Source organism: Miniopterus natalensis, chromosome 4 (assembly GCF_054644295.1).
Source record: "Miniopterus natalensis isolate mMinNat1 chromosome 4, mMinNat1.hap1, whole genome shotgun sequence".
In the NCBI taxonomy this organism is placed as follows: domain Eukaryota; kingdom Metazoa; phylum Chordata; class Mammalia; order Chiroptera; family Miniopteridae; genus Miniopterus; species Miniopterus natalensis.
In genome coordinates, this window is record NC_142084.1 from 16,203,357 (window position 1) to 16,215,469 (window position 12,113).

General features: G+C 51.4%; 2 protein-coding genes across 2 annotated transcripts; one reads left to right on the top strand and one right to left on the bottom strand.

Moving 5' to 3' along the window:
- Positions 1–16: 16 nt before the first annotated feature.
- Positions 17–5,329, bottom strand: TMCO6 (transmembrane and coiled-coil domains 6). Its single transcript, XM_016214149.2, has 12 exons — positions 5,181–5,329; positions 4,962–5,074; positions 3,400–3,515; positions 3,124–3,307; positions 2,776–2,880; positions 2,408–2,493; positions 2,084–2,200; positions 1,758–1,869; positions 1,457–1,643; positions 1,220–1,314; positions 677–844; positions 17–426 (listed from the first exon to the last, which is right to left on the bottom strand). Exons 1-12 carry the CDS (start codon positions 5,263–5,265, stop codon positions 313–315), a joined length of 1,482 nt encoding a protein of 493 aa, XP_016069635.2. The 5' UTR covers positions 5,266–5,329; the 3' UTR covers positions 17–312.
- A 4,668-nt stretch (positions 5,330–9,997) lies between these two features.
- On the top strand, positions 9,998–11,270 carry CD14 (CD14 molecule). Its single transcript, XM_087815889.1, has 2 exons — positions 9,998–10,079; positions 10,164–11,270. The coding sequence occupies exons 1-2, from the start codon at positions 10,071–10,073 to the stop codon at positions 11,268–11,270; spliced, it is 1,116 nt and encodes a 371-aa protein (XP_087672015.1). The 5' UTR covers positions 9,998–10,070.
- Positions 11,271–12,113: the final 843 nt, after the last annotated feature.

The window sequence follows — 12,113 nt, forward strand, 5'->3', positions numbered from 1 at the left end:
CACTGAGGCAAAGCAGTTTAATATAAAAATAAAACTTTATTCTGTCTCATCAAAAGCCACCAGCTACTAAAGCAAAATAAAGCAAAAAGAGGAAGAGAGATTCCAGCGCCCCAGAGTAAGTGGACCACACCCACTTCCTTCTGTTCCTGCCTGGACAGTGCTGAGTAAAAGGAGAGTTGGAGTCCAAAGGTCTTGGTTTAGGCTTAGGTGTGGGATCAGGGAACACGAGGCTTCATTAAGGGTCTCCATGGGCACAGAAGCTGGGGAGCTGGAGAGAGGTGTAGGGTAATGGAGTGACACTGAGAAGCAAGGTCACCTATGAAGAGCTGTCTGCTGGAGAGCATGCACTCGATCCTGGAGCTGTGCTTCCTCCTCGTGCTTTTTAAGGGCCTGCAGCCCTGATTGCTGCAGGAAGGCCTGGGCAGCCTAATGGCAGGGAAGAAAAGGACTCAACACCTGGGTCTCTGCCCTAACAATTCCCAGAGCCTTATGGGTTAGCCCACCTCTTCTTGGGAGAGGGTACATTCCCAACAAGAGGATGTAGGCTCTACCTGGAGCCCACATAGGCTACCCAGGTCCAGAGAAGTGGCTATAGTTAGAGCTGGAAGGAAAGGGGCCAAGGTGAGACTAGAGGCTTCAGAACAAAGGGAATTGATAGCCAGGGCCAGAAACCAACCTCTGGCCGATAGAGGAACAGCAGTTGCAGCAGCTCCAAACTCTGGCCTACTACTTCAGTGTCAGAGAAGGCCAATGTGTCCAGCAAGGAGGGGAGCAGGGGCCCTGGCCACAGATGCCAGCAATAAGCAGGACCCTTCTCTGCAATGTTGCACAGAACTGTGAGCACCTGTAGACAGATATGTATATACACAGTCCCCACAAAGGATGAAAGCCAACGACAGCAAAAAATACAGAGTGCTGACCATATGCCCAAGGCACTGTGCCAAGCAATTTTATAAGCATGTTCTACAATCCCCACAACTACCCTCAGGTAGTACTACTATTCCTAATTATAAATCATGAAACTGAAGCTTAAGGTGGTTAGTTGATTTGCCCAAGGTAGTAACTAGTAAACCAGCTTAGGGACTCACTCCTACATGGGTCTAACCCTGAGGCCATCCATACCACAACACCTGCCAGCTCTAAGCTAAGGGCACTTCTGAGCTCCCACTGTTTACACTTCAGCCACTAGACCTTGGACTCAAATGACTCCAATACTTACCAATACGCTCACCACGTTAGATACTGGCAACAACTGCAAGAGAGGCTCGATCAGATCCAGGGAGAGCAAGGAGGTACAAAAGCTAGGGCTGTTTGCTGGAAGAGAAAATGTCAGGGTGAAGTCCCCCTAACTGCAGCCTGAAAATGCCCCCTCTCAATCCTACCCACCTCAGTCCAAGCCACAAGGGAGTTTTCCCAGTATCTAAAGGTCCACGCCTGGGCAGATTATGGCTCTTACCAGTGAGGTTGTTAAGGAGCCAGAGGCCCTCAGGAAGCAGGCTGGGCTGTTTCTGGAGGAAGAACTGCAGAAGGATAAATACAGATACCACAATACGCTCATCTCTGAGCTGCACTTGCCCTCCTCCAGCCTCCACAGCTGCCTCTGTTAGCAAGTTGCTTAGACACCGAAGCACAGGGCACACCAGCTGCAAAGACAAGTTGGGGGTCACGTATAAAGAGGAAGGGGCTACCTGCACACTGGAGGAGGAACACAGTAGAAAGAAAGGTTATGCAGATCTTGACCTGTCCTCTTCACGTACCAGCTCCAGTCCTGCATCCTCAGATCTCTGGACAGTCCCAGCCAAGTGGAGCAGTAGCAGCCCCAGAGTGGAGACAGCCCCATGGGTGATGAGCAAGGCATTGTTGACCTGGCTGGGCAACAAGAAGCAAGTAGTTACTACTCAGCCATTTCCACCTTTAAGCTTGCAAACAGCCTAGGTCTGTGGGTTTCCTGGGTTCCAAGAAGAGAAGACCATGAAAGGATGAAAACTACCGCAGCAATTCCAGAAACCAAAGTTCAAAAACCTGTGTGTCATGAAGGGAAACCCAGGGTAGGTCTGTGGCTCTTTCCCAACTGGCCTGTTACCTGCAGATGATGTAGTGAAGACACCAGGCAAACTCCACAGCGACCCCAGAGTTCAGCTTTGGGCCAGGTTGCAAGAGTCTCAGCATGTGCTGGGGAAGAGAGGAGGCCAGGACGGAACTGTAGGCAAAGCAGAGCTGTGAGTAGGAACCACAGAAAGCAAGATGCCTGTCACTGTTCCCAAACCCTAATAGCAGGTGGGAAAGTATCATAACCCAAAGTCCTTCCAGCCAGACACATGGAGTTAAATGTGCAAAAGCTTTGGAACCAGGCTTGATCAGGTATCCAGGAGCTACACTGCACATCTGGAGACACACTTTTACTTACGGGATGATCTTCTTTGGAGCTTCTTTAGCTTGCAGGAGCTGGGACAAGGCGTACCCAAGAGCTTCTAGCACAGTCAGATGGGGGGACTAGAAGGAGACAGGGTAGGGATCCGTCTCTGGAAGCTAAGCCAGAAGATTTCCTGAGACTTTTCTACCCCTCAGCGTATCCAAGAGCTTCTAGCACAGTCAGATGGGGGGACTAGAAGGAGATAGGGTAGGGATCCATCTCTGGAAGCTAAGCCAGATTTCCTGAGACTTTGAACCCCTCAGCATAGGGCAGAGGCTGAAACTGCCTAAGCAAAGCAGCTGGGGCATGTGGAAGGAAGTGAGAGGAGGGTTGCCCAGGGAAGACAGAAGGTGGACACTGACCTGGATGCAGTTAGCCAAGGCTGGAACAATGCCCTGTGGCAGGAGCTGCCTTCTCCCAGCTTCACTCTCCACAATCAGGTTACCCAGTGTATACAGACAGAGCTCCTGAGAGCAGGACAACAAAAGCACTGGGATTGGCCCTTGTCAGGCTGGGGTGGGGGTGGGGATGGGAAGGATGGAGCAGCCCTGTCCTCGAGGCACAAGGGGGTGGAAGCTCATGGGTGTATGTATGGCTGTGGGCATCAGGGGAAACAGGTTTTCTTCTCCCTACCTGCCAGCTCAAACTAGACCCAAAGATACAATTTCTAAACTCAAGCCAAAAACAAGTTAGGAAGTGACAGGGCTTACTATAAGGTCTGAGCTGTGACCGGAGAGGTAGGTGAGAAGGTAGGAAGTAGCTGGCAGGCAGGCCTCGGCCACCGCAGACTGCTCGGAATGAGAGAGCTCATGAAGGCATCGAGCCGCCTCAAGCTGCAACAGGGCGTGGTTGCTGGTCAGGAGCCCGACCAGGGTCCGCATGCTGCCCTCCAGCCTACATGAGTACCAGAGCCCTGTTCAGCCTGTGGCCCCTCCCCTCCACACTCCTCAGAACCCCAGCCACCCACTCACACCAACCACACTGACTTGATGAAGGTCTGCTGTGTCTCTGGCTGCTGCAAGCCTCTGCGAAGTTTAACCAGAGCTCCCTCTCTCTCCTTTTCCTCTGTCCCCCGCTGGGCTAACCACAGGAACTGCTGGATCTGGAGCCCAGGACAGGAAAAGATGGCAACACACAGTTGCCGGAAAGCAAATCTTAAGCCCTGCCCTGCCTACTTTACCTGTGAGCCCTCCATTATCATTCACACTAATATGACTAGTAAGTGCCGACACTGCAGTAGAGTGGAAAGTAGGAACCAGGACTGGGCTTAATACCAGCCCTGCCACTTACTCTACAAAGGACCTAAACATCATTAGTTTCTCACCTGAAAAAAATGTGAATAACGTCTATCCTGCTTTCTTATAGGGCTATTTCAAAGACAATATTTAAACCTCTCAGCCAGTCATTCTCCCATGCAACCTAAACTCTTAACAGCAGCTAGCATAACATGACTTTTTAAGACTGCCAAGATTTTGCACAATCTATTTCTCTGCCTTGCATACCCTCCCCAGGTCCTCCACTCCCTTCAGATTTCTGCTCCTGTCACTGCCTTTGGGAAGTTAGCTCTTTCTGGCTTCCTGTGGCAGGCTTAAGGGTTTCTTTTGTGCCTCATGTCCCCTTCATGGGCTGTCAACACTTCAGAGAAAGGGACTTTATGCACCGTTTCTTGGCATAAAGTACACAATAAATGGTATACCCAGGGGTGTGTGCTTTGTTAACTGTATATGTAAACATAGACAATACAACACAGGGGATGCCCAATCCTTGCTGAATGAATAAATGAACTAAAATTCATTCACTTATTCAATAAATACTGAGCATCTACTGTATGCCAAATACTACACAGGCATCTGAGTTTTCAGTGATGACAAAGAGGGTCTAGGTCCCCGTAAACTTAAAATCTAGTTGGAGAAATAATAAACGAGCCAACAAATTAGACAGGGTGATTAATACTCTGTAAACAGGCTGTCAAAAACAAAATACCAAAAGGGACCCAGTTGACATGCAGCAAGGCAAAGGCCTTGAGACAGAAAAGGGCCTGGTATATTGTTCCAAGAACTGAAAAGGGGTCAGTTTGGCTGAGATGAGTAAGCTGATAAGGTTGAAAGTAGGCAGAGGTTAGACCTGGCTGAACTTTATAGGTCACAGGAAGGACTTTGGTATCAATATAATTCCGCCACCACCACTGGTCTCTGTTTTTAAAAGAAGCATCTAACTGATGTATGGAGGAGCTTGAGGGTGGCAAGCATAGATGCTGATGTCCCGTTAGGAGGCTGCTGTAAGTATCACGGAAGGGTGGTGGGAGTTGCGACGGCGAGGCACGTGAAGACTTCAGAGTTCTTTAGGAGGTAAAAAAACGGCTAGGACTTGAAGTATTGATGTGGGGATGAGGGTTGGGATGGGGTGAAGGATGATACCCCAGTTTCTGGCTTGGCCCACTGGAGGTTTTGAAGGGACCTCGTTCAGGTTTGGGGACGGACCTTGAGTACGAGAGGAAGGAATTTGGCGCCGGCCAGTCCGCGCGTCACCACGCCCCCTGCCCCCTCACCTCCGCCTCCCCGAGGATCAAGGCCTCACATCCCCCTCCGGCTTCCTCTGGGGTGTCGTCTCGCAGCAGCCTTTTGCTGACCAGATGCTGCTCCCTCCGCGCCTTTCGCAGTGCTAGGGGCAAAGGAGCCGGCTGGGGGCAAAGGAGAGGCACCCAGGACCCAGAACCCCATCTCCCCGCGACAGCCCCATCCTCCCGTGCTCCCTTGCCAGCCCGCACCTGCCTCCCGCTCCCGCCGGCGGCGCCGTAGCTCCTCCACCCCGCATCCCACCGGCGGGAGACGGCCCCGCCGTCGGCTTAACATGTGGAGCTGGAGGAAATTCGCACCGACGGGAAGGCCGGGAACGCAGCCCCGGTGTGGAAGATGGCGGGGACCGCGCAGCCGCCGCACTAGGCGGAAGGGGAGGCAGAGCAGGCGGGGCTCCGCGCGAAGGGAGGCGGGGCTGAGGGGGGCGGGGCCAGGGGCTGAGGCGGCGGAGGGAGGGGGAGGAGGGGGGAGGGGAGGAGGGGGGAGGGGAGGAGGGGGGAGGGGAGGAGGGGGGAGGGGAGGAGGGGGGCGGGGCGAGTCGATAGCAGAGGGATGGGATCTGGGCTGAGAGCCGGGAGAAGGCGCCACCTCCTCCTCTCCCCAGCACCAGGGCAGAAAGTAGGGTGGTGCTGTATTCAAGAAAGAAAAAGTAACTCAATCCCGACCCCGACCGCCCCAGGCCAGTAGGGTCACCTTCCTCTCAGCAAACAACCCCCCACTCCTAACACACCCTAGAGGAACATTCAAAACTAGCCTGAGCTCTAGGAAGATATGGGATACCATTTCACCAATAACTTATTGTTTTATTGGTGAAATGGTATCTGCACCCCCCACGACCCCACCCCACCCAGCACCCGTCCCACTGACTAGTGAATGTTCGCAGTAACAATTATCCCCATTTTACCGCTGAGGAAAATGAGACAAATATAATTAGTTAACTCTTCTGCATAAAAGTGAGTCACAATGTTTTTATTTATTATTTATTTAATTTAAAAATATATATATATAAATATCTTTATTGACTTCAGAGAGAGAGAGGAAGAGGGAGAGAGAGACGTCAGTGATGAGAGAGTCATTGACCGGCTGCCTCCTGCATGCCACCGACTGGGGATGGAGCCCACAGCCCAGGGAAACCAGCCGCGATCTCCTGGATCCTAGGTGGATGCTCAACCACTGAGCCACACCTGGCTGGGCATTTATTTAATTTTTTAATCATCACCCAGTGACACTCTAACCACTGAGCAAAACTACCTAGGGTGCATTATTTTTAGAATAAAGTAATTCACCAAATTTTGAGCACCACTAATTTACCAGGTACTGGGGAAACACTGGTGAGTTTAAAAAGGTGTTCCTTGCCCTGGGCTCCACCATTAGAGCATGGGCCTGCACACTGGAGGGTTGCGGGTTCAGTTCCTGCCCCAGTCGGGGTGCATGTGGGAGGCAACCAGCCGATGTGTCTCTCTCACATCCATGTTTCTCTTTATATATATATTATATATATATCTTCCCCTCCCTCCTTTCCACTCTCTAAAAATCAATGTAAAAAATCCTTGGGTGAAGATTAACAGCGACAACAAAAGCAGAAGTTCAGAAATCTGAGGCCCAGAAGCTTACCCAAGTCTAACAACCTCAGTGACAGATCTGGGATTCCATGCCTGACTGCAGGGTCAGTGTATTTTAGTGTATTTAACACTACGCTATTTTAACATCTTGCTCCTGGAGATGTCCTGTTGACCTTGTTGACCTTGTTGGGGGCCAAGAGAAAGGCACCATGTATTAGACAAGTGGGGTCAGACTGGACCTGGGCTGGCTTCAGCATGTACTTGAGTTCAGGCTAGGAAAGAATTCAGAGCCAGGGCTCAAACTATAAGAGAACATTCATTTGGAAAATCGCAGAGGTAGAAGTAATTTGTAGAAGAAATAGGCTTAGGAAACAAGTTATAGAGGCAAAGGAAGGGGCCTTGGAGCTTAGAAGTGAGGAAGGTAAAGGTGAAGCTCCTGGGGGGATGGGGAGGGGAAGGGGAAGGGGAAGGGGAAGGGGAAGGGGAAGGGGAAGGGGAAGGGGAAGGGGAAGGGGAAGGGGAAGGGGAAGGGAAAGATGCCCCTGGTCCCTGGAGGGAGAGCTCACTGGGTCCTCTGTCCTAATTGGTTTAAGGATGGAGATTTTAGGGGAGGTCCCAGGGCACGATCTCAATAGAATATTCAGCAGTTTTCCAGGTGTGTCCTTTCAGGGTCTAGGTCTCCACTGATTGATTGGTCAGCACCCGGGCAGCGGGTCATTATTCAATGCAGCTGGTCATGGCATTGCTTGTCTGGTTTTGCTGTCTGGGGCTGAACTACAACTGAGGCCTACATTTTATCTCTAGGGAGGAAAGGTCAGGGAGTCCAAACTGCAGGGCCATCGATATTCTAAGGGAGGAAAGGTCACCCTGGGCACGAGGTCCCACCTACCACTGTCCTTGGGTAGGCACCTGAGGCTTTCCACCCTGGTGACCTTCTGTACCTGGCCCATCGTCCTTGCTCTGCTCATATCTCTCTAACTGCCTACCACAACCTGGCCTGACCTTGGACATGGCTCAGGGTATCAGAGCATTTCCAACAGGACACACAGAGGGGAATGAGGCCTCCTTGTTCGGATTGGGGACAGATGTGGAGCTACTTCTGGAAAATAGAGGAATTCAAACTTTTTTCAAGTAAGCTCTATACCCAGAAATCCAGAGGTGCAGAACTGTGAGGACCATGTAAAAGTGATCAAAAAACTTCCATGGCTGAAAGATTTTTTTAAAATAAAGGGTTTTTTGAGCCATATGGTAGCCAGAAAAGGACCAAGTCTTGGGGAATGACGTCTAAACCACCATGGCTATGTGGAGAAGGCAACAAGTCCACTATCCTGGGGTTGACGGGCTCTTTTATACATTGTTTTGTGGATGAAAGAGGTAAGTTCTTTAAAAGAATTTACATTGCTTACAGATGAGGGGAGGTGAGAAAAGTGAAATGGAGACAGTTCTATGATAGGTGCACAGTCTGTAAAGAAGAAATATTTACTACTTAAAAAAAATCCTCACCTGAGAATGTTTTTATGGATTTTTAGAGAGAAAGGAAGGGGAGCGAGAGAGAGAAACATTGATGTGAGAGAGAAACATCGATCAGGTTGCCTTTCGCAAAAGCCTCGGCCAAGGATCAAACCCACAACCTAGGCATGTGTCCTGAGTGGGAATCAAGCCTGTAACCTTTGGTGTACAGAATGAAGCTCCGGCCAAGGCAAAATATTTACTACTTTTGCTTGGTTACAGACAAAGTCCTGAATATTCATGTGTATGCAGGATGTGATGGTCTGTGGTTGGATAAACTCCTGGAGGTTCATTCAAAGCTCCAACATACGTTCAGGAATTTGAGCAGCCTTTTGTTAGTTGGTCCACAGCTATGAACTGGTTAACTGTCCCTGTCTCTTTCTGTCACTCTGTGGCCGCTGTAATTTTATTTAGAACATATCAGAATTTGTTTTCTTGTCAAAGGATAAACCCCACCCCACCCTCTGGGACACTTGCTTTTTTCTTGTCAAAATAAGTGTGTTACTAACTAATCCTTATGCAACATAGGTCCAGCCTTTGTCTCCTAGGCCACAGGAATCGTGCTGGGGGAGGGCAAGGCAGGATGAGGAGCAAGTGAAAGGGAAAACTGTGTTACAAATATGTAGCTTGTTAGTTTCCGGATGGGGAAATGAAAACAGCAAGGGAAAGGGTGGCCTGGCCAATGTGTTTCTGTTAAACACCTCTACTTAAGAAAGCTATTACTTTCAATTAACCTTTAAAAGATGGCGTTTAAAAGACAGCATCATACGAACTCCATACATTTTCCAGGATCAACTGTACAAATAATGGTTTCTTTCCTTTTGCCTATAAAAAAGAAGGTATATGCTTCGGTTTCTGAGTATTTAAAAAAAACACACAACTGATTTGAGAGAGAAAGAAACATTGATTTGTTGTTCCACTTATTTATGCATTCATTGGTGGATTCATGTCTGTGTCCTGACCATCCCCCTACAACCCTGGCCTATCCAGACCACACTCTAACCAACTGAACTACCCAGCCAGGGCTCAAAAGCTGTAACTTTCTTTCTTTCTTCCTTTTTTTTTTTTTTTTAATCCTCAACTGAGGATATTTTTTCCATTGATTGTTTTTTTTTTTAGAGAGAGTGGAAGGGAGGGGGAGAGAGAGACAGAGGGAGAGAAACATCATTGTGAGAGACACATGGAATGGTTGCCTCCTGCACCAGTTCCTACTGGGATGGGGATCTAGCCTGCAACCGAGGTACCTGCCCTTGACTGGAATAGAACCCTCCACTCTTCAGTCCACAGGACAACGCTCCAACCACTGAGACAAACCAGTTAGGGCGAAAGCTGTAACTTCCTTAATCAACAAAATTAGACAAAGAGCAAGTCAGGAAAAAAAAGGGAGAGGGGGGAGGAGAGCTGTTCTTCACGTCAACTTCCTTCTCTTGAACTTAATTCGAGCCCTTCAAGTCAATAGATGACGTGTGCAATCTCTTCCACAAAATACTGTAACCAGCTAAATATCAGAGGATATTATTCAGGGCATGAGACTTAGGTGGTGGGAGGTTAATATTAACCACCAAGACTAGGGAAAAGTCAAGAGAACTACCCATGTTGAGTCGCCGGGATATAGGCGGGGGAGGAGGCAAGAGTCCTGGTGGGAGGCACTGGGGATCTGCCTTTCTCCATACCCACCACACAAGCCTGGGGCTCCTGAATCATCTAGACAATGCCTGGGGCAGAGCACACTAGAGGTCCCCGCAGGATGCTTCCTGTTAATGCCATTCCTTCTAGCAACATCATTGCAAAATTTCCCCGAAGCATGATGAATGTAGTGATGAGAGGTGGGGAGTGACCAGAGTTCACAGAGGAGGGAACAGAGTGACATTCCTGGGGTTACATAAACTCTCAGAAGCTGCCAAAGAGTGTGTGGAGCCTGGAAGCCAGCGGGTGCAGCTACGCAGGAAAGGAGCTGAAGCCCTTCCCAGCGTCCACCAAGGACGCAGAGGCTCTGAGGACCTATCGACCATGGTGAGGGTAGGTGGTATTGGGGCGAACGGGGGCTACTCCTGAAGTCCCAGGGACCCGCTGGGGCCACCCTGACCTCCGCTCTCTTCCCAGGTGCGAGCGCCCTGCCTGCTGCTGCTGCTGCCGCTGCTCCAGGTCTGTGCGACCGCCCCAGAGCCCTGCGAGGTGGACGATGAGGATTTCCTCTGCGTCTGCAACTTCACGGATCCCGAGCCCGAGTGGTCCAGTGCCTTGCAGTGTGTGAGTGCCGTCGAGGTGGAGATCCGCGGCGGCGGCCGCAGCCTGAAGCAATTTACACAGTTCGCCAACACCGACCCCAAGCAGTATGCTGACCTGGTGAAGGCGCTGCGTTTGCGGCGACTCACGGTGGGTGCCGCCCAGGTTCCTGCTGTGCTGCTGGCCGCCCTCCTGCGTGGGCTCGGGTCCTCGCGTCTCAACCAACTCACGCTCGAGGACTTGGAAGTGACCGGCACGGCGCCGCCGCCCCCTCTGGAAGCCACCGGACCTGCGCTTTCCACCCTCAGTCTCCGAAACGTGTCGTGGGCAACAGGCAGCGCCTGGCTCGCGGAACTGCAGCAGTGGCTCAGGCCGGGCCTCAAAGCCCTGAACATCGCGCACGCACACCCGCTCCCCCTTTCCTGCGCGGGCCTCCGCGCCTTCCCCGCCCTCACCACCCTAGACCTGTCGGACAATCCGGGACTGGGCGAGCGCGGGCTGGCCGCGGCTCTCTGTCCCGACAAGTTCCCCGCCGTCCGGCAGCTGGCGCTGCGCAACGCGGGGATGGAGACTCCCGGCGGCGTGTGCGCGGCGCTGGCGGCCGCGCGGGTGCAGCCGAGCCACCTGGACCTGAGCCGCAACCCGCTGCGCGCCGCCGGCCCGGGCGCTCCCGGGTGCGCCTGGCCCGACGCGCTGAGCTCTCTCAACCTGTCGTTCACGGGCCTGGAGCAGGTGCCTCGAGGGCTGCCGGCCGAGCTCAGGGTGCTCGATCTCAGCTGCAACAGGCTGAACAGGGAGCCGCGGCCAGGTGAGCTGCCCAAGGTGAGTAGCCTGTCACTGGACGGGAATCCCTTTTTGGACCCTGATGCCGACAAGCACCAAGAAGGCCCGAAGAACTCAGGTGTGGCCGCAGCCTGTGCGCCTTGGACCCTGGTCCTGGGGATGTTAGCAACTAAGGCGCTGCTTCAAGGGACCAGGGCCTAAGGCCCAGAGGAGACGAATGGATTGGCTCAGAGTGCCCTGGCTCCAGAGGAGCCTCGCGAGGACGTCTCGACCAACCACTCCTCTGCCGCATCTTCTTCAAAATCTTAAACAGCTGTCCAAGTCGTTCACTGTACAGATGTTTGCTGGCTGTCTGCTATGTGCTGGGCCCAGTGCTGGATAGGGAATCCATTACACTGAGACTTTCTTTATGCCAACTCCCCAGAAACCATACCTGACTACATAAAGAACTTCAAGGGCAGAAGAGTCAGGGAAACGTTGCCCGTCTAGGGCTGTGTGGAAGAAATAAGGGAGTTTCTGTGCAATCCAGGCTTTGGGAGCAGATTACTGGCACCTGTGTTAAAGGGTGTTTGAATAATAAACGCAACTAGGAAGATACAGAATGTTTCCCTTCAGGTGCATTTTCCACAATGGAGCTGGTCCCTTTCAAAAATAATAAGACCCAGACCCATTTGGTCTCCCTCCCTCCCTCCCTCTCTCTCTCCCTCTCTCTCTCTCTCTCTCTCTCTCACTCTCATGTCTGAGAGAGGAGGGACAGCTATGCCACCTGTCCTACATAAACTCTGAGTTCCATAATTTTACGATCCTTCTCATGCTGTGGCTTCCACTGTGTCATCTGATGAGGAATTCTGGCACTGGGAAGTGATACAAGATGCTGTCATTAAACAATCTCTCTCTGAACCAGGGGTCCTGTGATGGTGTTAACATACGTGTGTACTGTATAACTGCTTCAGGCCTGCTCTTTGATTTGCAAATAGGATAATACCTTAGACCTTCGAAGCTTCTTAGACCTGTCACAAAGCAATTAACAGGATGTGCCCCCTG